The 27359-nt window shown below is 39.4% G+C and overlaps 1 protein-coding gene across 1 annotated transcript in view; it reads right to left on the reverse strand.

Moving 5' to 3' along the window:
* Positions 1 to 27359, reverse strand: part of LOC136862863 (melanization protease 1) — a 176103-nt gene that overhangs the window by 5854 nt on the left and 142890 nt on the right. Inside the window, exon 5 of the mRNA XM_067139128.2 lies at positions 25007 to 25096. Within this exon, the coding sequence (XP_066995229.2) occupies positions 25007 to 25096 (90 nt within the window). The remainder of the gene's footprint in view (positions 1 to 25006; positions 25097 to 27359) is intronic.

The following is a 27359-nucleotide window of genomic DNA, read 5'->3' on the forward strand; positions in this document are numbered from 1 at the left end:
CTCCATTAACAAGTTTAATTATGTAAATAAGATTTCATGTGTTAGGATAAGAGATCATCGATTAGGTCATAGTCAAAACCATAGTAGTGGTATGCTCGTACCAGACATTCAGTAATTACCAAACTTTTAAAATCAACTACATTTTATTTAGGAAATGAAGCGATCTTTAATAAACCAGTTGTATAATAACTGCCGCAATGAATGAGGTAAATAAGATGGGATCTGCCTCCATCTAGTAGTGGCACCACCAATAATGAGTTCGTAATGAAATGCAGTTAGCGGCAAATTAATTAAAATTTTAATGTACAAGGATCGCTCTCATTTGAAATGTAAACATGAGGCACTTGGCCTAATCATTCGGATTACTTTAAACAAGTCCAGGCTATCACAGTCATGCAGGTGAAGTTTAAATAATTAAATGAGTGATTGTAACACTCAGGTTCATGTTTCAATAATTTCCTTTTCATCCATGAGTAGTTTGAATATGGCAGTGGTTATGTGGTAAATGAAGTACGATGTTCATGGCTGTTTTCTTTGAATTATTCTTTATTTGTTACACATGGTTAGTGCAGTCCACGATTATTATAAAGTTGGGTGTTTCCCAACTAAGTCACATGTGTTAAATATTTGATAAACACCTCTGAGTCAGTGTTGATTTGATGACGTAACTAATTAATTAATTAATTAATTATTCAACTAGACTAATTTATTTTGAGTGACATTTTCCTATGTATTACAATTCAGTACTTCAAATGAGATGGTATTTTCTGACCAGAGTTTTGAATTTATTCACATCATTGTCTTGAAGACAGTGTCAACATAACCTGGAATATTTTAAATTTTGATCGACCTTTAGTCAATTTTATTTGGCAGATAATTGAGTTATTGTAAGGCAGATTCTCAATCATTTTTTAAATTTCATTTCATTTCACTTTGTTTATATTTTTCACCAGTTTATTTTCAATTTTCGCACTTTGCACTTTGTTCAATAAATCATTTTGTTATTTAAATTTTAATTCAGTCTTTGGGTACCTTCATTTATAGTTAGTTTACCCCATCTTTTCATTTCCTCACTCCCTGATCGACGTGTGGCCTATCTTCGGGGATATCATCGGACGGTCCGCGACTGAGGAAGAAGAGTCTACATGCAGCGGTGAGTATCATTTAAATGTCATTTATTACCGGAGCAGCCGGCGCACAGAAGAAGGAAGAAGTTCACCGCATTTATTGCCTTGAAAAGGGCACAGTATGTATGCGTGTATGTTTTTGTTTACTTGCATTTTCTCATTTTTTCACGTTGCACTAACACATCGAAGGTTTTCAGCGATGCAAAGAAGCGAATGGGCTAGGATTGGGAAGATGGCGGCCATGGCCTGAATTAAGGTACAGCCAAGCATTTATCTATTGTAAAATTAGGAAACCACGGAATACCATCTTCAGGACTGCCAACGGGTATGTGGGAAACTGGGTCTGTGGGAAACAGGAATGAAATTTCCAGATCCTAATGGGTGGGTAGAAGATAGGGATCCGCGCTCAGATGATCTTTACTTAAACCGCAGTGGTACGTATAAGTTAGGAAATTTGTTTTGAAGGGTTATAGGGAGGTACATTCAGGGAAAGGCACCGCCACTGCCTGTATACCGATCATTTGTAGTTCTGAGTAGGTAATTCAGTTGTCCGTAATTTATACTTCGCACTCTCGATCATTCAGTGTTTAAGAGCGGTTAGCTACTAATAATCAAATTCCTATATCCTAACAATTGCATTTCAAGTCCCCGGCGTAGTTTTGACAGGAGTTTCTTTTGGAGAAATTATTGTAGACAACCTCTTATTTTTCAGAATTTAAGGATGTTTTTATTCTCCGCCCTGCGGAGTAGGGAAAATAATAATCCACCAGCTGTAATACTCCCTTAACCACATTTCAGTTGAGAATTGTAGAGTAGTTACGGTATATTAGATAGTAACTTGCCTGTTACATTCGTATGTATCTTTGTGCATGGTAACTCTTTCGATACTTTAGCGTTTAACCAAATGGCAGTTTCCATTTCTGTTAGAGCATAGTAGGATAAAATAGTACTAATAATTATTATAATCGGTCTACGCATTTAACATTGTTGGTAATCCTTGATCAAACATTAATTGCAATTTTCATTTCCGTTTGTGCTTAGTAATAACCTATTGTAATTAGTATACGTCTGAACGTAGTTTAAAAGTATCTTGTTAGAAATTAGCGTGTTTATTCTATTATTGTGAAATATATGTGTAGCAGAAGTATGCGTAGAAACTCTCGTACTAGAATTCTGTTGTTGTAATTAGGATAGGCTTAACTGCAGTTTAGGATTGTGTAATTCTTGTGTATTCCTTTCGGTATTCAGTAATTAACAGCAGTTTTCATCCTCATATGCAGATGTAGGATAAACAAGTAATACGACTAAGTAAATCGTATTGAAGTGTACTATTATATTAATAACCGTATTGTCGTGTTGAACCCTTGAACTTACCATTACATCGTTGGTCGGCCACAGCTGCTGCAGTAGAGCAATATCGAACCCTCAATCCTGGGATCGTAGCGGGAATATTTCAGTCACGATATTAACCAAACGATGGGGTTCAGAAGAGAGCCAAACTACTTGAAATGAGGAGCAAATATGTGCTTACTAACTTTTATTGAATCAATTAAATGCCAAAAAATTATTTATATAAAATCATTGATCAAGAAAAATTTAATTATATAATGTTTCAAACGCAGTCACATTGCATGGCGTTAGTTTTATTAGTTACAGTATCGAACAATTTTCTTCGGAGAAAAGAAGGAATATCACAGATTAGTGGACAGCGAAAACGAGAAAAGTGAGAAGAAAACCTGAAAATCGGGCACCTATTGATCCAAACGATAACTGAGAATTAACCCACACGATCCGTGGAAAATCTGACCTTTCAACAAATAGAATTCCAGATTTACACTTAACTACGGTTATCCACCCGTCAAATACCCTGTCGGATCTGGGAACATCCGCCGAATGGACCTTTAATCGAACCAAATTGACTATCAGTTGCTTTGGATAGGTTGCGAAATAATACTGTAAAGCATGGTGTTCACTACAGGTTAACAGCAGCATTCATAATTGAAAACAAAATTCCACAATGTATTGTCTCACATTAATAAACTAAGTGTCTACACGCACACTAGCAAAGCAATCGGACGTCTGAACGACAAAAACAATTAAGTCCGTAACTAAAATAAAATACTGAAGTTCAATGAACTCAAACACGCGTAGCGAACAACAGTATTATTCGATCACCGTTAGCTCAGTACCCAATATTGGACAACCCTCACGTTCATGCCACTAGTGGTTCCATAATCTTAGGTAAACACCTTCAAGATGGTAAGGGCTCTGCCAAAACATGGCCTCAGTATTACTTAGCTAACACTCTACGCATTGCATACACTACTGCAGACACTACCATCGCTCAAGTCACTTCGCAAAAACATCTAATCTAAGACTTGAGTATATACAGCCGACACCCTAAACCTATCGTCGGGCCTACATAATGTCTACACACCCTAACACTAACCTCTATGCACATACACACACCTTCCTAAACCTATCGTTGAGCGTGAACTGGGACGTCCTATCATCAGTATACTCCTAGGATAACATGTGACGTCCTAAATCTATTGTCGAGCGGAAACTGGGTTGTCTACGCTTCCTCAAGAAAGTCAGGCGAAATCGTAACTTCAAACACATTCTTTGATATTTAGCTGTAAACCTTGTCGAAACTAATAACACACAATGAAACAAATCTTGCCACAGAATGAACGCAAGTTGGGATATGCAACTAAGTACCTATTTTGTTAATAAAACATGAAATTGAAAATAAATAACGCGTGGCAAACAATCCGTAACTCAAACACGATCTCGACATGCGCAATGAAGTTTGGGAAAAATAATAATGACTTTCAGTACACGTCTAACAATACGTGAATATCGCCAAAACAGTAATCATCACCATCGCAAAAATCCACACTGTAATTCTAGGGTGAGGCCCAAACTTCGCCTACCATCTCACTATTCCAAACAAGTCGTATCCATAACTATCCAGTGAAGCGAAATTCAATGAATGTCCACAGCTAAACTATCGCTTTAAAAACATTCAATATCTCATCCCACAATGTTACCGATTTAATGATAAATTATCGTCTCGAAATTTATGAAATTTACTCAGTGGAAAATTAGTATAACAGATCAAATAACACCGACCGTGTATTCAGAATGCTCTTTTACCCTTGAGGTCGTATAATATAATATTCATTATCCTGACTTTACGTAAACTCGTCACTTGGACTTAACTGCCAAGAGCTACAATCTTCAACAGAAGTTGTTTTTCACTGGGGATCTTAACTTGAAATCTTACTGTGCATCACAAAATACTCATCTCGAACCAACCTTCACCCGGCCAGCTGTTCCGGATTGTTAGCGGAATATACTACAGCCAGCCTCAGACATATCACATTTAATATACAGCCTGTCTCAAAACTTTTTCGCCATCAACAAATATAGCCTGTCTCAAAAATTCATCTTCATCGCATCTCACGCGGCATCGCACATGAAATACAGGCTTCCTCTGCCTTCAACATCTATACAAATATTATCTCAACATATCATTGCGGCACAATCCATTTCTTTCTGTTCCAAAACATATTTACGTCAATCCTCCCCAAAACAACTTTTATAAGAGTCCTCTTTATTTATTTTTACTACAACTTTCGAACCTCAAGAATACAATAACACACCGTGTTTTCCTATATCACCGACATACATGATGTCGCAAAATAGCTTTCCCACGAAAAAACCTAACTTTTCAGACTTCACTGGATTTCGAGACATCACAAATCTTACTGAACATATCTGTTAAATACACATTTAGCATGGACAAATTTTATCCCGCGTAAATATGATTATTATTATTATTATTATGATGATGATTATTATTATTATTATTATTATTATTATTATTATTATTATTATTATTATTCCGACATTCGCCACGACTACATGATCGTTATCACCTTCCTAATTTTACTCAATTTGAACATTATCTCAAAGAATATTAACACATTATTTAAACTTCGCAGTTTATAGTTTCTCGACGTGAATTTTACAGCCTTGAAGAGTTTCACATGACGACAAGAAATGTAACACATTCGCCTGATCATTATTAAATATTAATTCAACACACGCACTGAAAATTTATTGGACAAACAAATTCTAACTACAACATAGAAAAAATATAGTCACAGACCTGTAATAATTGTCGTCTTGGAGATTCTGGCCACATTTAGCCAGCTTGTCTCGTTCTTAGCCTTCCATGGCTACATTTGACATCATCTTATAAATATAACTTAAGCTACACAGATTTTTACGCTAGGTGTCGATTAACACCGCAAATATCGCACTTTCTTCGCGTTAAACATGCGACGAGCACGCTTCTCAAATGGCGACTGCCACTGTTTTCCCAGGACTCTGCTTTCGGAACTCTAATACTGTCCAGGTGTTTCAAACTAGATACCAAAAATCAGCCCTCATCGGTAGCCTCCAGGCTCCTTTCGACAAAAATGAAACTCACACAATTGTAATACAGAGAGAAACTCAGCTACGTATTATAACCAGATATCTAAACCTTCAAAGTTTTCATCGGCGGCAGTTCAGGAAAATTTCTATCACCTTCCATTTAATATTCTACTTGAACCAGTGACATGAATATATAACAAGTTATTTTGAGAACAAAACCCCGCACTTTCTTGCAGACGAGTGACGTGGGTTTCACCGTTCAGACCATCAGACAGAGTGTGTAAAATAGGTGGAGGGGGTTTCTTTTATACCCTCTGGGGGGGACTCCACCCTCTCCACGAGGCTCAATTGCGCAATCTGCTAATTCCACATCCACTGGACCAATTTTCTTGAGATTTATTCCATAAATTCGGACAGACTTATAATTCATTATGGTGTTAATTTTATATTTTTCCCATACTTGCAACGGGCGTAATGAATTATTTCTGTCATGTAGTTTCGCGGATTATCTTCAGGAAAATGACCTTGCCACGTGTCGCCGATCCGCGAGCAGGACGCAACTTTCCTCCAGGCTTAACTGCATTTATATTCACCCTGGGGATTATACCTTCACGTAAGTTTTATTAATAATTTAGATCCTTTATTCCTGGATTTACCATGTCGCCAAAATCTCTCGTTATGAAGGATTTTTTGAAATCGATACATTATTCATTACTCGAGGTCCACCGAAGTGTCCTGGCATTTCACGAGTTTGAAGCTCGCTTGTCGCGGAGAGCTCGGTTCTCACGATATAGCGGGGCTCTTGAAGGAAGAACATGTCTACTCTCAAAAAGTTATTTGTAGCAGAAGTAAAAATTTGGAATTATTTTTCATCGTAGAATTATGGGTTCAGTGTGAGCTTTTTGTACTAACGTAGACAATATTTTTTGTGTACAGAAAGGTTATTTTCGTTATCCTTTTCTTGTCATTATTCCGTAAAGAATGGCTAAGGTGTGGAAGTGTAGGAACTTTTTTTTTTTTTTTTTTTGCAAGTTGCTTTACGTCGCACCGACACAGATAGGTCTTATGGCGACGATGGGACAGGGAAGGGCTAGGAGTGGGAAGGAAGCGGCCGTGGCCTTAATTAAGGTACAGCCCCAGCATTTGCCTGGTGTGAAAATGGGAAACCACGGAAAACCATTTTCAGGGCTGCCGACAGTGGGGTTCGAACCTACTAGCTTATCTCCCGAATACTGGATACTGGCCGCACTTAAGCGACTGCAGCTATCGAGCTCGGTAGTGTAGGAACTGTTGGTGTGGCCAGACATTAAGGAGTATGAGGGATGGGTTGGAGAAATTGAGGGAGATAATTAGGAATTTCTCAGAAGTCAGGAGGGAAAGTAGGCCTCACTCAAAAATGTACAGGATACGGAATGTGTGAGAGAAGGATGGGAAGGAAAAGGGGTGGGGAACTGTAGAAGACATGGTCTGTAATGTTTTAATGGGAAGGACCCGGTAGGCTAAGTGCTCTATTCAGGATCATAATTAAGGACAGGTATCTGTGAGAAAACAGTACGAGTCACTGCAAGTAGAACAACAGAGGGCATATGAGGAACAGGGAACTGTTGCTGAGAAGTGTGGAAGTAGGAGGAAAGAAAATATAGGAAAGGGAAATGTAGAGTAGAGGAGAGGAAAAGGCAGGTGGAACAGGGTCATGGGTGAGAGAAAAGGGAGGACGAAGTAGCTTCTACAGTCATCGGGAAAGATAGGGCTGTCCAGGAGGGGAGGGGATCAAATGAGGCGTGTAGGGTTGAGGCTCTTGTCATGGGGGATGCCATTGTTATACTTATGGGGAAAGTATGTGGAAAAAAGGGAACCAGCGTAAAGTGTTATCCAGGAAATAGGTTAAGGCAGATGTCGAGGAAAGTAGAAGAGAAGGAGGAGGGAAACGAGAAGGTTGTCGTGTTTCGAATTGGTACCAACAACGTAAAGCAAGCAGATATAAGTACCAACTTATTTGGGGATGGTTGGATTTGGTAAATGCAGCACGGGTGAAGTTTAATTTATAAAAAATATTTGTAAGTGGAATACACTGTAGGAGCGATATTGACTGGAAGGTGATTGGGGATTTAAAAGAGACTATGGAGTGGGTATATGGGAAACTGGGAGTGAGATTTCTAGATCCTAATGGGTGGGTAGGAGATGGGGACCTGCGCTCATATGGCCTTTACTTAAACCGCATTGGCACGTATAACTTAAGAAACTTGTTTAGAAGGGTTTTAGGGAGGTACATTCAGGGAAACGGGGTGGTCTAGGGAGCGGTGGTAAGGGTACAGGGATCTGGATGTCAAGTATGGTATGGATTACATAAATATGTTGGTGTTGAACTGTAGAAGTATAGTCAAGGAAGGAATAGAATTAGTAATTTAGTAGAGAGATACTTAACAGATATTGTAATAGGAGTTCAATCATGGCTGAGAAATGATATAAGGTATGCAGAAATTTTCTCATGGAACTGGAATGTGTATCGTGGAGATAAGATAGGAATGGTTGGAGGGGGAGTATTCATTCTTGTGAAAGAAGAATTTGTATGCTACCAAAAAAGTTAAAAATGAAGAACATTAAATTCTATGTGTAAGGCTCATCTCTAAAGATAATCGGCAACTTAATGTCTGTGGAGTGTACAGACCTAGAAAGGGTAGCGCTGACGCTGATTCGGAATTATTTGGTAAGAAAATCAGCTGTGTGAGAAACGATATGGGAAGGAACGTGATTGTAGCGGGTAATCTCAATTGAGATGGTGATGCTGACGACAGGTAGCATGACCAACTAACGGGAAATAATTTAATATGGGAAGGCAGCTGACTGAGAAAATGATGGAACCAACCAGATGGAAAAATATTCTGAACGTGCTGGTAAAACCAGGTGAGCTTTATATTCAAACCGAAGTAATAGATGGCATTAGTAATCTTGAAGCTATTTTCTCGTAGTTTGAAATAAATGTGATAGAAAGGAAGATCGTAAAAGTGGGACAATTAGGCAGTACCATATGGTTGATAAAACAGGCATAAGGGAGGTTTTAAAAAGTAAGTATGGTCGGTAGGAAACGGTAAATAAAAATGTAAACAGGCTCTGACATGACTTCAAAGCAATTGTTGAGGAATATGAAAACAGGTTTGTACTTTCAAAGCAGGGCCATCCAGTCAGTGCGCTACGAGAGCGCGCCCGCGCTCGGGGAGCACTGGTCAGTCAGACTGGCGGTTCTTCCCCTACCACAACTGCACTGTGGCAGCGAGGAGACCTGAGACAGACGGACGATGTTCGGACCGCGCTGAGCAGATACGAACGTACAGTCGTGCGGCCGATGGCTTCTGTGGGTGTGTTGACATCATATTGATAGGGATGTTTTGCCATAACATATTTACCGCATCTACAAATGGAAAGGTACTGCGACGTATGGAATATGCAGGAAACGAAATCAAGTGTTAAATAAATAATTAAGTTATTTATTCAAAACTGAAATTTGAACTTATCTGAAAGAAAATTTCAACAAAAGTTTACCAATATTACCTTGAGTGACTTTTGCTCAGTCGGTTTTACGAACTTTTAGTTCTGGAGCGAACAATCTTCTCCCAATTGGGTACCATATTGCCGAACACAGCTATTCTTAAACAATTGCGCAAGATTCTATCGCTCATCGTTGCACGATGTTTACTTTTGGTAAGCTTAAGAACCGATAAGAAACGCTCAGAAATATGCGTTGGGCCGAACATTGGCAGCACTTTACACGCATGTTTATACAAAAGGTGGTATTCTTCTTGCGGAAATCCGCTGTAAAATTCTTCTAAACTTCGTGATATTAGAAAGCGGCTTGTATAATGGGTCCACCAACCTCACTCTCCTCAATCTCTTGTCAGACAAAAATACGACAGTCGTAGTTTTAGTATTCTTCAGATAATTCAATCATTTCTTCATTCCCGTTTGTAAACAAGCATTTTAAAATTAAATCAATAATACTTACAGAATAGTGCAACTTGAAATCTGCTTTCAGTTCTACCTACTTCGATTGACGACTGGCGCATGTCAAATCACCGAAATCATTCCTGTGGTTGGCACTGTAGTGCTGTTACAAATTGTGTTTCTTTAAAAAAAAACATTAAATCTCGGTGGCACACTAAATATTTGGCATGCCATTTATAAACTGTACAGAAAAATGAAATTTCCCATTCAGCTTTAAAGGCTGCTGCTCCGCCACTCCTTTTTTGATGATGTTCAGTCATGACGACTGCGAAAATGATTTAGTTACACGCTGTCAACAAAGCGCATTGGACTAGACCAGCGACTGATGGATCGGCTGCTAACTGAGCCAACCAAGCTCCTCCCATCACTACCGAAACTACTTTCCTCCAAAGCGCTCGTAGCACTGGCTTAGAGCGCGGCCAGAGCGCTGTTTGGATGGCCCTGCTGTAAAGGAAGTAACGAATTGTAAAGACCCACTATATTATTACGGAAAAGTAGTGAGACTATAAAGGAGGTGCAGGTTGGAAAGAAATAGAGAAAAAATGGCTGTCGAAATAAGGAGAAATTGAAGGAACTTACTAGGAAATTGAATGAGGCAAAGAAATCAGCTAAGGATAACATGATGGCAAGCATAATTGGCAGTCATACAAACTTTTAGTGAAAAAATGGAAAGGTATGTATAGGAACTTCAAGGCAGAAACAGGTTCCAAGAAGGTCATTCCAGGAATCATTAATGAACAAGGGGAGTGTGTATACGAGGATCTTCAAAAACACAGAAGTATTCAACGAGCAGTGCGTAAAGATCGTGGGTTACAAGGACAATGTCCAGATAGAGGAGTTGAATAATACTAATGAAATATTAAAGTTTACCTACGATAATAACGACATTTGCAATAAGATACACAGTTTGAAAACTAGACAAGCGGCTGGAATTGATAAGATTTCGGGGCATATACGAAGGACAATGGGTTGGGATATAGTACCATATCTGAAGTACTTATTTTATTATTGTTTGCATGAGGGATCTATACCAAATGAATGGAGAGTTGCTATAGTAGCCCCTGTTTTTAAAGGAAAGGGTGATAGACTTAAAGCTGAAAATTACAGGCCGGTCAGTTTGAAATGCATTGCATATGAGCTTTGGGAAAGCATTTTTTCTGGTTATATTAGACATGATGCGAAATTAATAACTGGTTTGATAGAAGGCAGTTCGGGTTTAGGAAAGTTTATTCCATTGAAGCTCAACTTGTAGCATTCCATCAAGACATAGGAGTTTTCTTGGAATCAGGACGTCAAAGGCCTGTATCGCGATTGACCTATTGGAGGCATTTGATAGGGTAGATTATGGAAGACTACTGGCAAAAATGAGTGCAATGGGACTAGCCAAAAGAGTGACTGAATGGGTAGCTATACAACATTTCTAGAAAATAGATCTCAGAAAATAAGACTAGGCTATGTTTTATCTGACCCTGTAATAATTAAGAGGGGAATTTTTCAAGGCGTTATTATTGGATCTTTATATTTTCTTATATACAAATAATATGAGTAAAGATGTGGAATCAGAGATGAGGCTTTATGCGGACGGTGTGATTCTCGATAGAGTAGTAAATAATTTACAAGATTGTGAGAAACTGCAAAATGACCTCGATAATGTTGTGATGTAGAGAGTAGGCAATGGTGTGATGAGAGACGGGGTAAAATGTCAGGCTGTAAGTTTCACAAATGGGAAAAGTCCTCTCAGTTTTAATTACTGCTTTGATGGGGTGAAAGTTCCTTTTGCGGATCATCGTATGTAGGTACTTAGGAAAGATCTTCATTGGGGGTAATCACACAAGTGTGGTTGTAAATTAATGGTACAGATATATGCACATGGTTATAAGGGTATTTGTTGGTTGTTGTGAGGATGTCAAAGATAAAAGGTAAAAGATAGGGCATTTAAGTATCTAATAAGACCCCAACTAGAATATTCTTTCAGCGTATGGGACCCTCACCAGATTACTTGATTCAAGAACATGAAAAATCAAAAGAAAAGCAGCTCGATTTGTTCTGGGTGATTTCCGACAAAAGAGTAGTGTTACGAAAATGTTGCAAATTTTGGGCTGGGAAGACTTTGGAGAAAGGAGACGAGCTTCTCAAGTAAGGGGTATGTTCCGAGCTGTCAGTGAAGAGATGGAGTGGAATGTCATTAGTAGACGAATACATTTGAGTGGTGTTTTTAAATGTAGAGAAGTTCACGATATAAATATAAAGAGGACAAATTGGGCCAAATATTCGTTTATACGAAGGGAAGTTAGGGATTGGATTCACTTACTAGGGGGGATGTTCAATAAATTTCCAATTTCTTTGCAATCATTTAAGAGAGGCTAGGAAAATAACAGATAGGCATTCTGCCACCTGGGCCCTAAATGCAGATCACTATTGATTGATTGATTGATTGACTGATTGATTGATTGATTGATTGATTGACGGTGGGATTCGCATCCAGCTCCTCCCGAATGCAAGTTTACAGCTGCGGGTCCCCCATCGCTCAGCTATCTCACTCGATATGTATGTATGTATGTATATATGTACGTATTTACAAGTATGTATAATTTGAAAATAAATTATTTGCATGTATTAATTATGTTTACATTGAATGGATTCTGTTCCTCATTTATTGGTCATGCGTAATTTGGAGAGAAGAGTAGTATATTCAAGTATTCATTCATACAATGCATTCCAACACAATACAGGTCGTTATACATTCTTTACGGGTATACACTTTGTTGAACAAGTGTGATGGCCTACGTACAGCTTCGGATAATTAAGCATTTTCATATTGCACATTCAATTGCATATTTGGACCAGTTTCATCTTAACAGTGCATATTTTGGTGATTTCCTCCTGTTAGGGCATAGGCATATTTCAGAAATGTTTTTCGTCTTCAGTGAAGACATCAGCTTATGCGGGACACTGCTGGAAAATTAATCATATATTTGAGACAACTGAAGGGTTAAGTTGTGCTGGTTTCCTCAGGTAGGCTGTTTGATAATCATCAGCGTGTTTAAATGTAGCAATTCCAGTTATGCATTCGGTCATGGCTTTGTCCAACTGCAATTCAAAAAGATAGGTACGGATTCTTGGAATTTCCCTCACAGCAGATTTGACTTTTCCTCATTTCTTGAATAGTTTCCTTTCATGCACAATTAGTTCTTGTCAGTCTTACTTTGGTTGAGTTGAAACAGATTGTGGTTCATAGCACGTTAAATACGAGGATTGGGGTAAAAGTCATGGCAGCTATTTTTTCTTGTAGATATGTGCATGGATCACAAACGTATATGTGTCGTGTGGAAGTTCTGCAGGCATACTGTGTATGTAGAACAACATGTGATAGCTGTTGTAGCGTAGCTAGGGCTGTGAAATCAGTCAGTTGGTGAGTGTCGTGCGAAATGGAAGTAACCCGTGTTGAGCAGCGCACTTACATCAAAATAGCTGTTCTCCGAGGGACATATGCGCTGGAATGCCACAGTTAATTCGTGGAAACCCATGGGAATAATGCCCTACCATACCGTACAGTAGCACGGTGGGCAGGAATGTTTCAGCAAGGACGTGTGTCAACCAGTGATAAGCAACGTTCGGGATGACCTGTCAGTGTGCGGGCCGACGTGGCACGTGCCGTCATCGAGCAGCTCCTGGATGAAGACAGACAATGGACGCTACTGGAGTTAGAGAGGGCAAGTGGCATCGAGAAACTCACCGTCTACAGGATATTGCGTAATGAGCTGCAACTGCCCAAAATCGCATCGCGTTGGGTACCGCATGCACTGACGGAAGTTCAAAGGTGGGTGCGCTATGCAGTATGCTCCGACCACCTTGCACGCTGGCAACAGAACGGCGATCAATTCTTGTCACGAATAACCGCTATCGATGAATTTAGGGCCAGGACATACAAACCAGAACTGAAACGTCAGTCCGCGAAGTGGCGACATGCTGGATCACTAAGGAGGCAGAAGGTCCGTCAGAATCCTTCCCCAGTCAAATTGATGGTGATCATCGCGTATGACTTCAGGGGTGTCATTGTTTGCCACTTTGTTCCACATGGCTAAACAGTGCCTGCACAGTACTACAGGGACTTCCTCGTGCGACAGGTACGACGTGGCATTCGAGAGAAACGTCCGGATCTTGTGGACAGTGCAATAATCCTGCACGACAATGAAAAACCACGTAAAGCAGAGTGTGTAGTGCAGCTACTGTGACGTTGGGAATGGGAAGAATTGGAGCACCCACCGTACTCTCCCGACATTTCGCACTGTGAATTTGATCTCATTCGAAAGTTTAAGGAACCACTACGTAGTAGGCGGTTTGCAACACGAGAGGACATTGTTAATGCTGTGCGCCAACATGTGACCCGATTCACACATGGTGTGGCAAATGCTGAGGCAGATGGTATTCAGCGCCTCCGACATCGTTGACAGTGTGTGGTGTCAGTAGCAGGGGACTACTTTGAGGGTCTTTAGGCCCAGGTTTGTCATGTCAACTTTATGTGTACTGTGTTGTCATTCCTTTGAACCGGGAAGTCCATATTGCCCTGTATACTACCCTAATAAATTAGTGTGTTATGACATTTCAGTGCTATTCACTGTCCACACTGTGATAGTACATATATCACACCCCCGAATTATATGTAGAAGTTAGAGATATTATTGTCAGTATTCGATTTATCATTATTATTATTATTATTATTATTATTATTATTATTATTATTATTATTATTATTATTATTATTATTATTATTATCAGTATTTCATTTGTATATTGCCATTTATATTGGTAAGCTGGAAGATATCCACATATGTAGGTATGAGTAATTTGTTTTGCACGAGTGGGAAAACATTGCTTTAATAACTCTAGTAATTTCGTTGAGTCATATGGCTACCCCAGTGTTTGTTGTGATGTACTTGTGTCGGGATATTCAATGAGTCATGTATATATCCCAGCCTGATGAGATGAGCTTGTTGTTGTATTAGGAAAGTTTGGTGACTCATGGAATATACCCGAGCGTTTGTTATTGTCTTGAGACCAAGTATGAGTACAGGGCTGGGTCTTGACTAGAGATCACTCATGATTGGTGGGCAAGGACCAATCCAGACGTATCATCTGAGAGGAGGGGGATGTTGATGTCTATAAAGGTTGATCATACGGCGGCAACCGGGGTGAATGTAAAGGTGATTGTAAAGGAACGAGAAGGAAGATAACTACAACCAGTGACAATGTATAAGAGAACTACAACTGACGCACTGTGCGGGAAGGAAGTGGTGCTGATACACGGTACTGGAGTGACACGGCAGCAATGGACTGGACTTCAAACGTTCGTGGAGCGTAGTCTTGTTATGTTCGTGGAAAGTGGATGATTGTGGAGAGTGCTTGCGCATTAAGTATTGTAGCACTTGTGGCGGCCTAGCATTATATGTTGGTGAAAGCTATCTCAGACTTTCCATAATTTATGTTGAGGATCGACAGACGTGTGTATATATCTTTACAACAAGTGTTAAAATATGTGAACACAGTAGTACAAGGTACAGTATCTGTGTGATGTGATAACTGCCGATTATGAGAATCGGTAAGTCGAATTGATATAGAGACAGTGAAGGGTATTTATCTTCATACATGTACATTATTCATCGGACTATCTACAAATGGTAGTTTAGTTCTCGCTTTCGTTTTCCCAGTGTTTTCATTGTTGTTGTTGTTTTAAATATGGAGTCTTCCAGCAATATTTTATGTGTGTATTATATGTATAATGTTGTATGTTGATGAGGTGCTCATGCACGGAATTTGTTCAGAATATAGTTAGCTATTTTAGAATCAGTGTTATTGATGAACCTAGGTGCAGTTCCTACCTAATTAGTCGTTTTCAGGAGGTTAGGTAAGGCCTGCAGCAGATGTACCAGTACGCAGCATTATGTACACGCCCTGGGATATAAAGTTTATCATGCTCTTATCTAAATTCGAGGGATCCATTCTGGTGAACTCTGGCGCCCATACTACGGACATTTCGGTTAATTATGCTTATTAATTTTATTAAGTTTTTGAGTAATTTTATTTATATATTTTTATTCATGATTTTATTTATTATTATCATCAAAATGTTACAATTGGCTTCCCAACGTTTGGCTGAATGATTGGTACATCTGTTAGGTTTATAAGCGTAGGTGCACTTGTCAGGTGTGGATGGAATTCTACAAACTATATCAGTGAAGTGTTTTATATGTTTCATGTGCATTTTGGAGTATGAAGAAATGTTGTATCGAGTCCAGTATTATAAAATTGATAAGTAGAGAAGTTTTTAAAGTTCTTGGTACTGTGCATCAGGATAAGAGAGGCCAAAAGAATTCCACCACATTGAGTGTATCTAATTTAAGTGAGAGTAGCGAAATGGCTGATAGTAGGAAAGATCAATTGGCAACGATGGGTGAGGAACAGAGTAACCCGTCTCAAACTCAGAATGTAGGGGATCAAGGGGAGGCTTTAACTTTTAGTATGATTCAATCGCTATTTAATCAGTTCAGTAAAGAGTTGAAGGGTGAATTGTCCAGTAAGATTGATTGTCAGATTGAAGAGTTGAAGTGTAAAGTAAATGTTGTTAACAGTAAGTATGATGAATTGTCCAGTAAAATCGGTAATATGATTGATGGATTGTCCAGTAAGATTGACGAGCGGGGTAAAGTGTTAAGGGAGGCATTTGATAAAGTGGAGAGTGAAATCATTTATCAGAGATATTTTCAAAATAGGGGGCGTGATGAAGGCAAGGAAGATGTGTCGGACGACTTACTTTGTGCTAGTGGTGATGGTGTTGCGATCGATAATCTTACAGAAGTTTCTGAAATTGAAAGTTAAGTTTTTGTGAAGCTGATGAAGGTTGTTTAGTAAGTGAAATGTGTTTACGGAGTATACATCATGAGGATGTTTTTGTTGATTTAAGTGTATGTGAGGAGAGTAAAGTTAGGTCCATTATGTGTGAAAATGGTGACTTTGATATTAATGAAACTTCTGATAAGAGAGTCGAAAGTAGCAGTGTTGTTGGCATGAAAGTGGTGCAAGTAGGAGCTGATATGGAAGGTGGTGAAGATGACTTGATTGTTGCGTCATTAAGTGGTAATGATAGCAATTTTGATGTGAATTATGGTAACGATTTCAGTAATAGAGTGAGCGTCAGTGAGAGAGCGTGTGCTAAGTGTGGTGTGAATGAGTTTGAGGTAATTGAAGTACGTGTGTATGATAAGTGTGAGTTAACTATGACCGTTGTTAGTGAAGGGTTGTTTGAAGTCGATTGTTCGTCAAGTTTTGTGCTTAAGGGGATTCATCGGATGGCTGGTAAATTGTATGGTGATTCAGGGTTTGAAGATTTTGTGAGAAATTTTTGTGTCAGAGATCATGTGTGTGTGTGTTGGGAATGTTTAAGGAAAGTGAGAATGGAAATGTGCGTGAGATGAAGGAAAGTCTATCCAAGCGAGTGCGTAATGTTTTATTTATTTCTGAGAGATGTGTGAATGATGTGAACGACGTGCTGAGTGATATCGAGGTGGAATGTGTGAAAAAGTATGTGATCTGTTTGCTTGCATTAATTATGGTTTTGTGGAAGAGTAAACATTGTGAGATTCCCGCGTATTTCAGAAATAGGGGTTTCTTTGTTATGAATGTCCTGAATGAAAGCTTGTATGATTCTTGTGTGACTGGATGGGATGAATGTTTGTGTGTGAGATAGATTGTATTAGAGATGTATTCGGATTTTATTGCGGTACGCATTCCTCATTTATCGATGCCAATATTAAGTTCATGTATAGTTTTTTCATTTATATCATGGTCCGTATATTGTGGACAGTAGAATAGGCAAGTGTGCTTATCAGCTTCTAACTTCTGACGACGAGGTCCTTAGGACATTTAATATCTATAGCCTTCGCAGATATAAAAGATAGGATCTGCACCTTGGATGTATATATTATCAATTATGAGTTATGTGTTCAGTAGCACGAAGGGATTGTGTTCAATGGTATATGAAACAATCAGAGTTGTGTGTATATAGCCATATTATTATTATTGTTTGGACAAATTGTATTTCGTGTGTGCGAATACAATGCAGTAGACGCAATGTATATATCATTATTACAGTAAATTATGTGTTCAGTTATGTCATTATAAGGTTATGTATGAAGTTCTGTTTTATGGTGAATCATAATATGTGATATCATCGATTCACCAAGGAGGCGTTATGTGATAGTACATATATCACACCCCCGAATTATATGTAGAAGTTAAAGATATACTTGTCAGTATTCGATTTATTATTATTATTATTATTATTATTAGCGTATTCTCCCAATAATGGAAGACGTTAAGCAAACAACTCAATCAAGCTTTCTTTGGGTTCTTCTTGTTCTTCCAATAGGCTTTCATTCTCTCTCAGAAGGCTTGTTTACGTTCTTCCGACCATTTCGGTCTGCACTGTTTTTGCTTTGGTTGCTCTGATGTAACTTCCCACTTGTTGACTTTGTGTCTGAAGATGTCTCTTTCTAAAATGTCTGTTGCACATATGTTTGCGTTTTTGAGGTCCTTTCGAAGTTCGTCCAGCCAAGGTGTTGAATTCTTAAGTGAGCTAACATAGTTTAATATTCTTTTTGACAGTCGATTTTCTGGTAATCTTGTGAGGTGTCCAAAGAATTTCATTCGTCTTTTCTTAATGTCAATTTCAATGTTTGAAACTTTTTCTGTTGTTTTGATTGATTGTAGCCTGTAACCATCTTGGGTATATCTTGCTCCTAGGATTTTCCTGATGATCTTCCTCTCTTGATTTTTTATTTCTTCTAATTCTTGTTTACTGTTAAGTGACAATGTTTCACTTGCGTAAAGGACTGTTGGTTTTATGACTGTGTTGTAATGCCGAATTTTTGTCTGTCTTGACATGCATTTTTTGTTGTAGATGTCTTGAACTAACCCTAATGCCTTCTTGACCTTTTGGAGACGGTTTTGCTGTGAGATCTTCTCAAGGCCTGCCGATTCGATGAATTCTCCGAGGTATTTAAAGTACGAGACCCGGTCGATTTTACCGTATTTTGTTCTCAGGCTCGTGATATCTGTCTTTGAACAGAAGAATTTAGTTTTCTCAAATGAAATCTGTAGTCCCACTTTTTCTGCAGATTCCTTAAGTATCTCAAGCTGCTTGATGGCAGTCTCCTCACCCTCTGTTAAAATCGCCAGATCGTCCGCAAATGCAAGGTATGGTACGTAGAGGTTGTTTTTGGGAAAGCCCAATCGGATTGGTTTCCAAAATTCAAGTTTCTTGAGTTCCTTCTCCCATTCTTCGATAACCTTGTCTAGGACGACCTTGAACAGAATAGGAGAGAGTCCATCACCTTGTCTCACACCTGTTTGAATGTCGAAGGGTTCTGAAATTTCTCCCATAAATTTCACTTTAGATTTTGTGCCCGTTAGTGTTTGTCTTATGAGTTCTAGGGTTTTGGGATCTAGTCCTCTCTCTTCTAGAATTTGGAATAGTGAGGGTCTGTCTATCGAATCATATGCCTTTTTGAAATCTACAAATGTGCATACCGTAGGCTTTTGTCTGAGGGCTCGTAGTTTAAGTATGGTTTTGAGGTTGAAAATTTGTTCTGGGCATGACCTGTTTGGTCTGAATCCTACTTGAAATTCCGATAATTTGGGTTCTAATTGTTGTTGTGTTCTATGCAAGAGACAGGCTGATAGTATTTTGTATGTGACTGATACAAGTGAGATTCCTCTGTAATTGTTTACGTCTAACTTGCTGCCTTTTTTATGTAGTGGATGGATTAGAGCAATCTTCCAGTCATCCGGGAGCTTTTCGGTTTGCCAAATGTTTTGGATTATTTGTGTAATTTCTCTGAGTGAATTTGGGCCTAAATGTTTCAGAAGTTCAGCTACAATTCCGTCTTCCCATGATGCTTTGTTGTCTTTAAGTTTCTTGATATGTGAATAAATTTCTTCTTGAGTTGGTGGTGACGAATTTTCCGGTATGATTTCTGACTGTACTTTCGGGAATCTCTTTTTGGGTTCTGGACAATTTAAAAGCTGTGAAAAATATGTAGCTAATTCTTGGCAGTTTTCTTTATTTGTTAAGGCTAGTTTACCATCGTGCTTCCGAAAGCAAAGGTTCTGTGGGGAATATCCTTTAATTTGGTTCGCAAAGGTCTTGTCGAAATCGTGTGTGTTGTAATTTTTGAAGTTGTCTTCAACTGACTTCAGTTGGACATTGATGTATTTCCGTTTATTTTGTCTTAAAATCTTGGATACATGCTTGCGAACTTCGAAGAATTTCTTCTGTGTTTCTTCTGATTTGTTACAATTGTAGTTTTGAAATGCCTTTTTCCTTTCTTCTAGTGCGGTCTCACATTCTTGATTCCACCAAGGATGTTTTGGTTTCTTGCAAAGTGGGATTAGGTCCTTCGCCGTTTCGATGATTTTAGTCTGGAAAATCTCCCAGCTCTCTGCAGGTCGTTTTTCCCATTCTTCTGAAATTTTGGAGTCCTTGAGTTTGTGCAGATCAAATTTTGGAATCACCGATGTTTTCCTGTTGAATTTCCGTTTGGGTGTGAATTTAATTTTGATTCTGCTTAAATAATGATCCGAATCGATGTTAGCACCTCTGCGCACTTGCACATCATGAATTTCCTTTTGGTAATAATATGATATTGCCACATGATCAATCTGAAATTCTCCTAAATGATGGATGGGTGATCGCCAAGTTTTTTGGTTTTTGTGATTCTTCCGGAGTGATGTTGACATAATTTTGAGGTTATTTTGTTGGCATAACTCAATGAGGCGTGTGCCATTTTTATTGGTGAATCTGTGGGCTGGATAATCTCCCACTGTCCTCCTGTATTTGTATTCCCTGCCAAGCTGTGCATTGAAATCACCGAGTAGAATTTTCACATCATTTTTAGGGATTTTGGCCATTTCTGTTTCAAGTTCTTCCCAGAATCTTTCTGTTTTTTCAGGCTCCTTTTTATTGTCTCCATTTGTTGGTGCATGCACATTAATAAAGGTGTATTTTTTGTTTGTATGCCTGATTCTTATGGTCATAAGCCTATTGTTGATGGGTTTCACCTCTATTACTGAATCCAAAACTTTTTTGTCTACACAGAAGGCCATTCCTAACAATGCTGCTCCTTTACCAATTTTCTTGTTTGTTCCACTTTTGAAGATCCTATAATTATTGTAATCCATCGTTTCTGAATCGGTGAAGCGTGTTTCTTGTAGGGCCAGAATTTGGATTTTCTGCTTTGTAAGTTCTGTTGTGAGATTGTGCAGCTTTCCTGTTTGAATCAGTGTCTGAATGTTGAATGTGCCAATGAAAGTGTGAGTCTTCGTGGAAATTTATCAGAGCACTCCGACTTGCTCTCTCGTATTCGCCCAAGCTCCCCAGAATCCGAATGCTTGGTTGCCACTTTAGAGTGGGTGGATTGTCCACCTGGGGTAATTTTGTCTTTACTTGTACGAGTCATGTCTGCTTGTAAGCAATCTTCTAGATTTCGCTAGTGGTGTAGAACCAGGGATTGTTAGTTCCTGGAGCATATTTACAGCCGCACCTCTGGTGATCAGACGCTGACCACTTGCCGCTTGCTACAAGTCAGACGCGAAGTGGATTTGATTCGGTTCTTCCGCCTTCTCTGCCATTGGGATATGTCCTCTTCTGCCGTCGAGGCCGTTGACCATTTCTCTGTTTACCTCAGTTGATCCGCGGGTGCTTATTTGGCTAAGCCTTATTCACACCTGTCCTGCATATCTACAGGAGCTTCCCCTATCAGCCATATGGGACGTGCCGTGTCGGGGTTGAGGGCCCCCACCCCAGTGTCTTACAAAGGGTTATGCCTAGCTCCTACTCATTTCAGAACCAGACCCCCACGTAAGCTGACCGGGTTTATTATTATTATTATTATTATTATTATTATTATTATTATTATTATTATTATTATTATTATTATTATTATTATCAGTATTTCATTTGTATATTGCCATTTATATTGGTAAGCTGGAAGATATCCACATATGTAGGTATGAGTAATTTGTTTTGCACGAGTGGGAAAACATTGCTTTAATAACTCTAGTAATTTCGTTGAGTCATATGGCTACCCCAGTGTTTGTTGTGATGTACTTGTGTCGGGATATTCAATGAGTCATGTATATATCCCAGCCTGATGAGATGAGCTTGTTGTTGTATTAGGAAAGTTTGGTGACTCATGGAATATACCCGAGCGTTTGTTATTGTCTTGAGACCAAGTATGAGTACAGGGCTGGGTCTTGACTAGAGATCACTCATGATTGGTGGGCAAGGACCAATCCAGACGTATCATCTGAGAGGAGGGGGGTGTTGATGTCTATAAAGGTTGATCATACGGCGGCAACCGGGGTGAATGTAAAGGTGATTGTAAAGGAACGAGAAGGAAGATAACTACAACCAGTGACAATGTATAAGAGAACTACAACTGACGCACTGTGCGGGAAGGAAGTGGTGCTGATACACGGTACTGGAGTGACACGGCAGCAATGGACTGGACTTCAAACGTTCGTGGAGCGTAGTCTTGTTATGTTCGTGGAAAGTGGATGATTGTGGAGAGTGCTTGCGCATTAAGTATTGTAGCACTTGTGGCGGCCTAGCATTATATGTTGGTGAAAGCTATCTCAGACTTTCCATAATTTATGTTGAGGATCGACAGACGTGTGCATATATCTTTACAACAAGTGTTAAAATATGTGAACACAGTAGTACAAGGTACAGTATCTGTGTGATGTGATAACTGCCGATTATGAGAATCGGTAAGTCGAATTGATATAGAGACAGTGAAGGGTATTTATCTTCATACATGTACATTATTCATCGGACTATCTACAAATGGTAGTTAGTTCTCGCTTTCGTTTTCCCAATGTTTTCATTGTTGTTGTTGTTTTAAATATGGAGTCTTCCAGCAATATTTTATGTGTGTATTATATGTATAATGTTGTATGTTGATGAGGTGCTCATGCACGGAATTTGTTCAGAATATAGTTAGCTATTTTAGAATCAGTGTTATTGATGAACCTAGGTGCAGTTCCTACCTAATTAGTCGTTTTCAGGAGGTTAGGTAAAGCCTGCAGCAGATGTACCAGTACGCAGCATTATGTACACGCCCTGGGATATAAAGTTTATCACGCTCTTATCTAAATTCAAGGGATCCATTCTGGTGAACTCTGGCGCCCATACTACGGACATTTCGGTTAATTATGCTTATTAATTTTATTAAGTTTTTGAGTAATTTTATTTATATATTTTTATTCATGATTTTATTTATTATTATCATCAAAAAGTTACAACACATGTAGTTAATGCCTTGTCCTTTCGCCTGTATATGTCACATTTTCCAACCGGACCGGTACCTTCAAGAAAAAAATAGTTGCCATGACTTTTTCTCCAACCCTCGTAGCTGTATTATTCTACCGGTACTTAACTTATAATGCCTAAGGAGAAGAGAACTGTTAGTGAAGTACTGAAAGCGTACGTACGCGAGTTTCAAGACTTTTCAACCGACGGAAATGTGTGGTTTTGCAAATACTGCAGCACAGTCATAACCGCAAATGTAAAGTATGAAATTAAGAAACATCCTCAAAAACGAAAGGGTGAATTGAAAGAAGTAAACTGAAAAAAACATCAGTTTCTTGTAACCACTGTTTTAGTTAAACCTGGACCAACATAAAGCAAATTCAGTGAAGATCTGTGTAAAGCATTTGTCTCGGCAAACATCCGAATGGTTAAGCTAAACAATAAGAACTCACAATTTCTTCAGGATTATACAAAACAACCAACCCCAGGTGAATCAACAATTAGGAAGAATTACGTTTCTGAGTTTTATAAAATAATGCTAGGTAAACTAAGAATAAAATCTGATGGAAAATATATTTGGGTCTCACTAGACAAAACAATGGACGTGGATTAAAGATATGAAACTAATGTTATGTTTGTAATTTTAGGAGAGGGAGAAGAGAGAGACAAATCATATCTACTAAATATGGCTGTGTTACCTAAGGTCAGTCACTCAACACTTACTGCATTTTTCAATGATGCCCTTAGTATTTTGTGGCCATCGCGCATTCTTTACGATCATGTTCTAGTGGCCTGCACTGATGGTGCATCTTACACGTGTAAAGCCATGGATATTATATCCCAAGATGATACATCTAATATGTGTAGCGCATGGATTTCATCGAGTCACTGAAGCAGTTCGGGCTTCCTTTCCCGAAGTAAACTCGCTGATCTCTACAGTGAAAAGAGTGTTCCTGAAGAATCTAAATCGCAAGCAATTATTTCTGTGTGCAGTTGATGATGTGCCGCTTCCGCCTTCACCAGTTCATACAAGATGGGGAACATGGCTCGAAAGTGCTGTTTATTATGCCGGTCATTTAAGGTAGTACAAAAGGTATTTGATAACCTCGATTCTGAAGAAGCTGCTTCTATCAAAGAAGTCAAGTAGTCTTGAGCAAAGATGGTGTTCATGAGCAGCTTATATTTATTCGTTCCAATTTGCATTGCCATACCTTCAGTCAAATAGAAATTGCATGAAAAAGGATTGCGTATTCACATTAGTATTGGAATTTTGAACAAGTCGAACGATTCTTAATGAACTTAACTAATCATGTTTTCTCAGAAAAGTCGCAAAATGTAGTGCTAAAAAACTCTGGTATCCTCAAACTTAAAAGCATTTCTGGTGTTACCCAAGGCAAAGTCAAATTTGACAGTGCGTCGATACCAGACATCTCTGATTTCGTCAAGTTGGAGTATTCTCCATTTGTGGCATGTGATGTGCGCAAGTTTATGTTTCAAAACCTATTACATCATGCTGTGATTAAATGTAATCAGGACGTTTAGATTCAATTGACAAACTGGGACTTCCTGGTGTGACAGGTACGACGTGGCGTTCGGGAGAAACGTCCGAATCTTGTGAACAGTGCAATAATCCTGCACGACAATGCAAAACCACATAAAGCAGAGTGTGTAGGGCAGCTACTGCGACGTTGGGGATGGGAAGAATTGGAGCACACTCCGTACTCTCCCGACATTTCGCACTGTGACTTTGATCTCATTTGAAAGATTAAGGAACCACTCCGTGGTAGGCGGTTTGCAACACGAGAGGATATTGCTAATGTTGTGCCCCAACAGGCGATGGCGATGTTTAAAGCGTAACATTCATTTCTTGTACTATAAACCGCTAATTGGTGTCAGATATGTGTTTGTATTATTGCATATGTAGCACTTTAGTGCATATTTTGACATTTTTAGTCCATACTTGCATGCTTATTTTGTCACTTTTCAGTGCATATTTGCATGCGTATTTTGACATTTTTAAGTGCATAATTATCCGGAGCATGCTTATGACCATTATAGTACTACTTACCGTCCTCTGTCAATCCCCAACCAGCAGCGTAAAGTGTTTTACCCTCTAGGTCTCTCTTTCCCTCAGGAAGGCATATCGGGCTTACCATTTCTGAAAAAAGAAGATACATGAGAATCAACGTTACACATTCTGGTAGCGGAAAAGCTTGGTACACAGGGTGATTCAAAAGGTTGACATAGAGCAGCCCATAGAGATGTCGAAATATAGGCAAAGAACTTTCAAATAGGAACGTATAGTGTAAGACGAAACCATGCGTCAGGGCAAACCCGGGAATTTCAGGAACATGGACGACAAATCATACTGCTGTTGTGATCAACATTGTGTTCAATGTCTAACTTCACTATGCACAAACCAATGTCACTTCACTGATCTTCAGTTCTGAGTGGTTTAGGAGTGTAGAGCATTTTGGAAGAATAAACGTAATAATTATACAACATGTCATTCTTGCCATTCGCAGACTTGCCCTGACACAACGTTTCATCCTAGAGTGTACATCCCTCTTCTAAATTTGCAGTACGTCGTCCCATCTATGGGTTACTTCAGTTTCAACCGGACGAGTTGGCTGTGCGGTTAGAGGAGCCCGGCTGTCAGCTTGCATCCGTGAGGTACTGGGTTCGAATCCCCTCTGTCGGCAGACCTGAATATGGTTTTCCGTGGTTTCCCATTTTCACACCAGGCAAATGCTGGGGCTGTACCTTAATTAGGGCCACTGCCGCTTCCTTCCAACTCCTAGACCTTTCGTATCTCATCGTCGCCGTAAAACGTCGGTGCGACGTAAAGCCACTAGCAAAAATAACCACTTCAGTTTCTGCGCAATGTTCTGTATCACCAGTTACCTACACTGTCACATACTGTGTGGGCCGCCTGCCCCTTATAATTGTTATCTTTTAAATTCTATTTGAGTCCGCCTCTGTGGTGTAATGGTTAGTGTGATTAGCTGCCATCCTTTCCCGACTTTGCCATCGTCGTAGTGGTTTGACGTGGTTTCCCACTTCTCTTCCAGGTAAATACCGGGATGGTACGTAACTTAAGGCCAAGGCCGCTTCCTTCCCTCTTCCTTGTCTATCCCTTCCAATCATCCCTTCCCCCCAACAAGGCACCTGTTCAGCATAGCACCTGAGGGCGCCTCAGTTGTATCCCCCGACCCAATGTCTCACGCTCCAGGACAGTGTCCTTGAGGTGGTAGAGGTGGTATCCCTCGCTGAGTCCGAGGGAAAAACCAACCCTGGAGGGTAAACGGAATAAGAAAGAAAGAAAGAAAGAAAGAAAGAAAGAAAGAAAGAAAGAAAGAAAGAAGGAAAGAAAGAAATATATTGTGGAGATATGCAACTCAACGAACACATATATCATAGGGAACCTAAAAAAAATTGGTACATGATCCTATATTGTTTTAGTACAACTATACCCCTGAGTACATGCCCGATAATATAACTTAGATTAAATCATTAGCGCCAATGTTATTTCAATGGCGCAAATGATAACTTAATCAATGTTTAAAACGATAACAGCAGCGAATAAGTTGACCTGCCGAGGCTGAGTGAACCCCGTTCCAGCCCTCGTACCACTTTTCAAACTTCGTGGCAGGGTCGGGAATCGAACCCGGGCCTCTGGGGCTGGAAACTAATCACACTAACCACTACACCACAGAGTCGCCGTTACGTATTTAATATACCGTATATATCAGCACGACGCTCTATCCAACTGAGCTAACGGTTCAGGGGTACGAAGTTTCGTAAGTTCATTCTCAATACGGTGGATGATACTGAACGTAGAAACATTCGACACATAGAAAAATCACACACCACGACCATCCCACCAAGGTGGGCTTGCCACAGTCACACATCTCAGTGGGAATGTCACTCAGGAAAGAAACATCGCACAGTGGGGTATTTGGCCGATTTAGGCGGCCAAGCGTCGATTTACTGAATCTTACTATGTATGGAAGAAAAGCGCGCATAGCAAAGCTAGAAGGCAAGGGAACTACATGGCTGAGGGAGTTTAAAAAAAGTAACTATGATCGGTGGAAAAAGATAAATAAAAATGTAAACAGATTCTGGGATCGTTTTAAAGCGATCGTTGGGTAATTTGAAAGTAGGTTCGTACCTTTAAAGGTGGTAAGGAATGGTAAATATCCAGTACATTATAACCGAGAAGTAACGAGTGTAAGACGGAGGTGCAGGTTGGAAAGAAATAGGGTTACAAATGGCTGTAGAAGTAACGAGAAATTGAAGGAACTTACTAGGAAATTGAATCTAGCAAGGAAGTTAGTTAAGGATAACATGATGGCGAGCATAATTGGCGGTCATACAAATTTTAGCGAAAAATGGAAGAGCATGTATAGGTACTTTAAGGC

The sequence above is a fragment of the Anabrus simplex genome, chromosome 2 (assembly GCF_040414725.1).
Source record: "Anabrus simplex isolate iqAnaSimp1 chromosome 2, ASM4041472v1, whole genome shotgun sequence".
In the NCBI taxonomy this organism is placed as follows: Eukaryota; Metazoa; Arthropoda; class Insecta; order Orthoptera; family Tettigoniidae; genus Anabrus; species Anabrus simplex.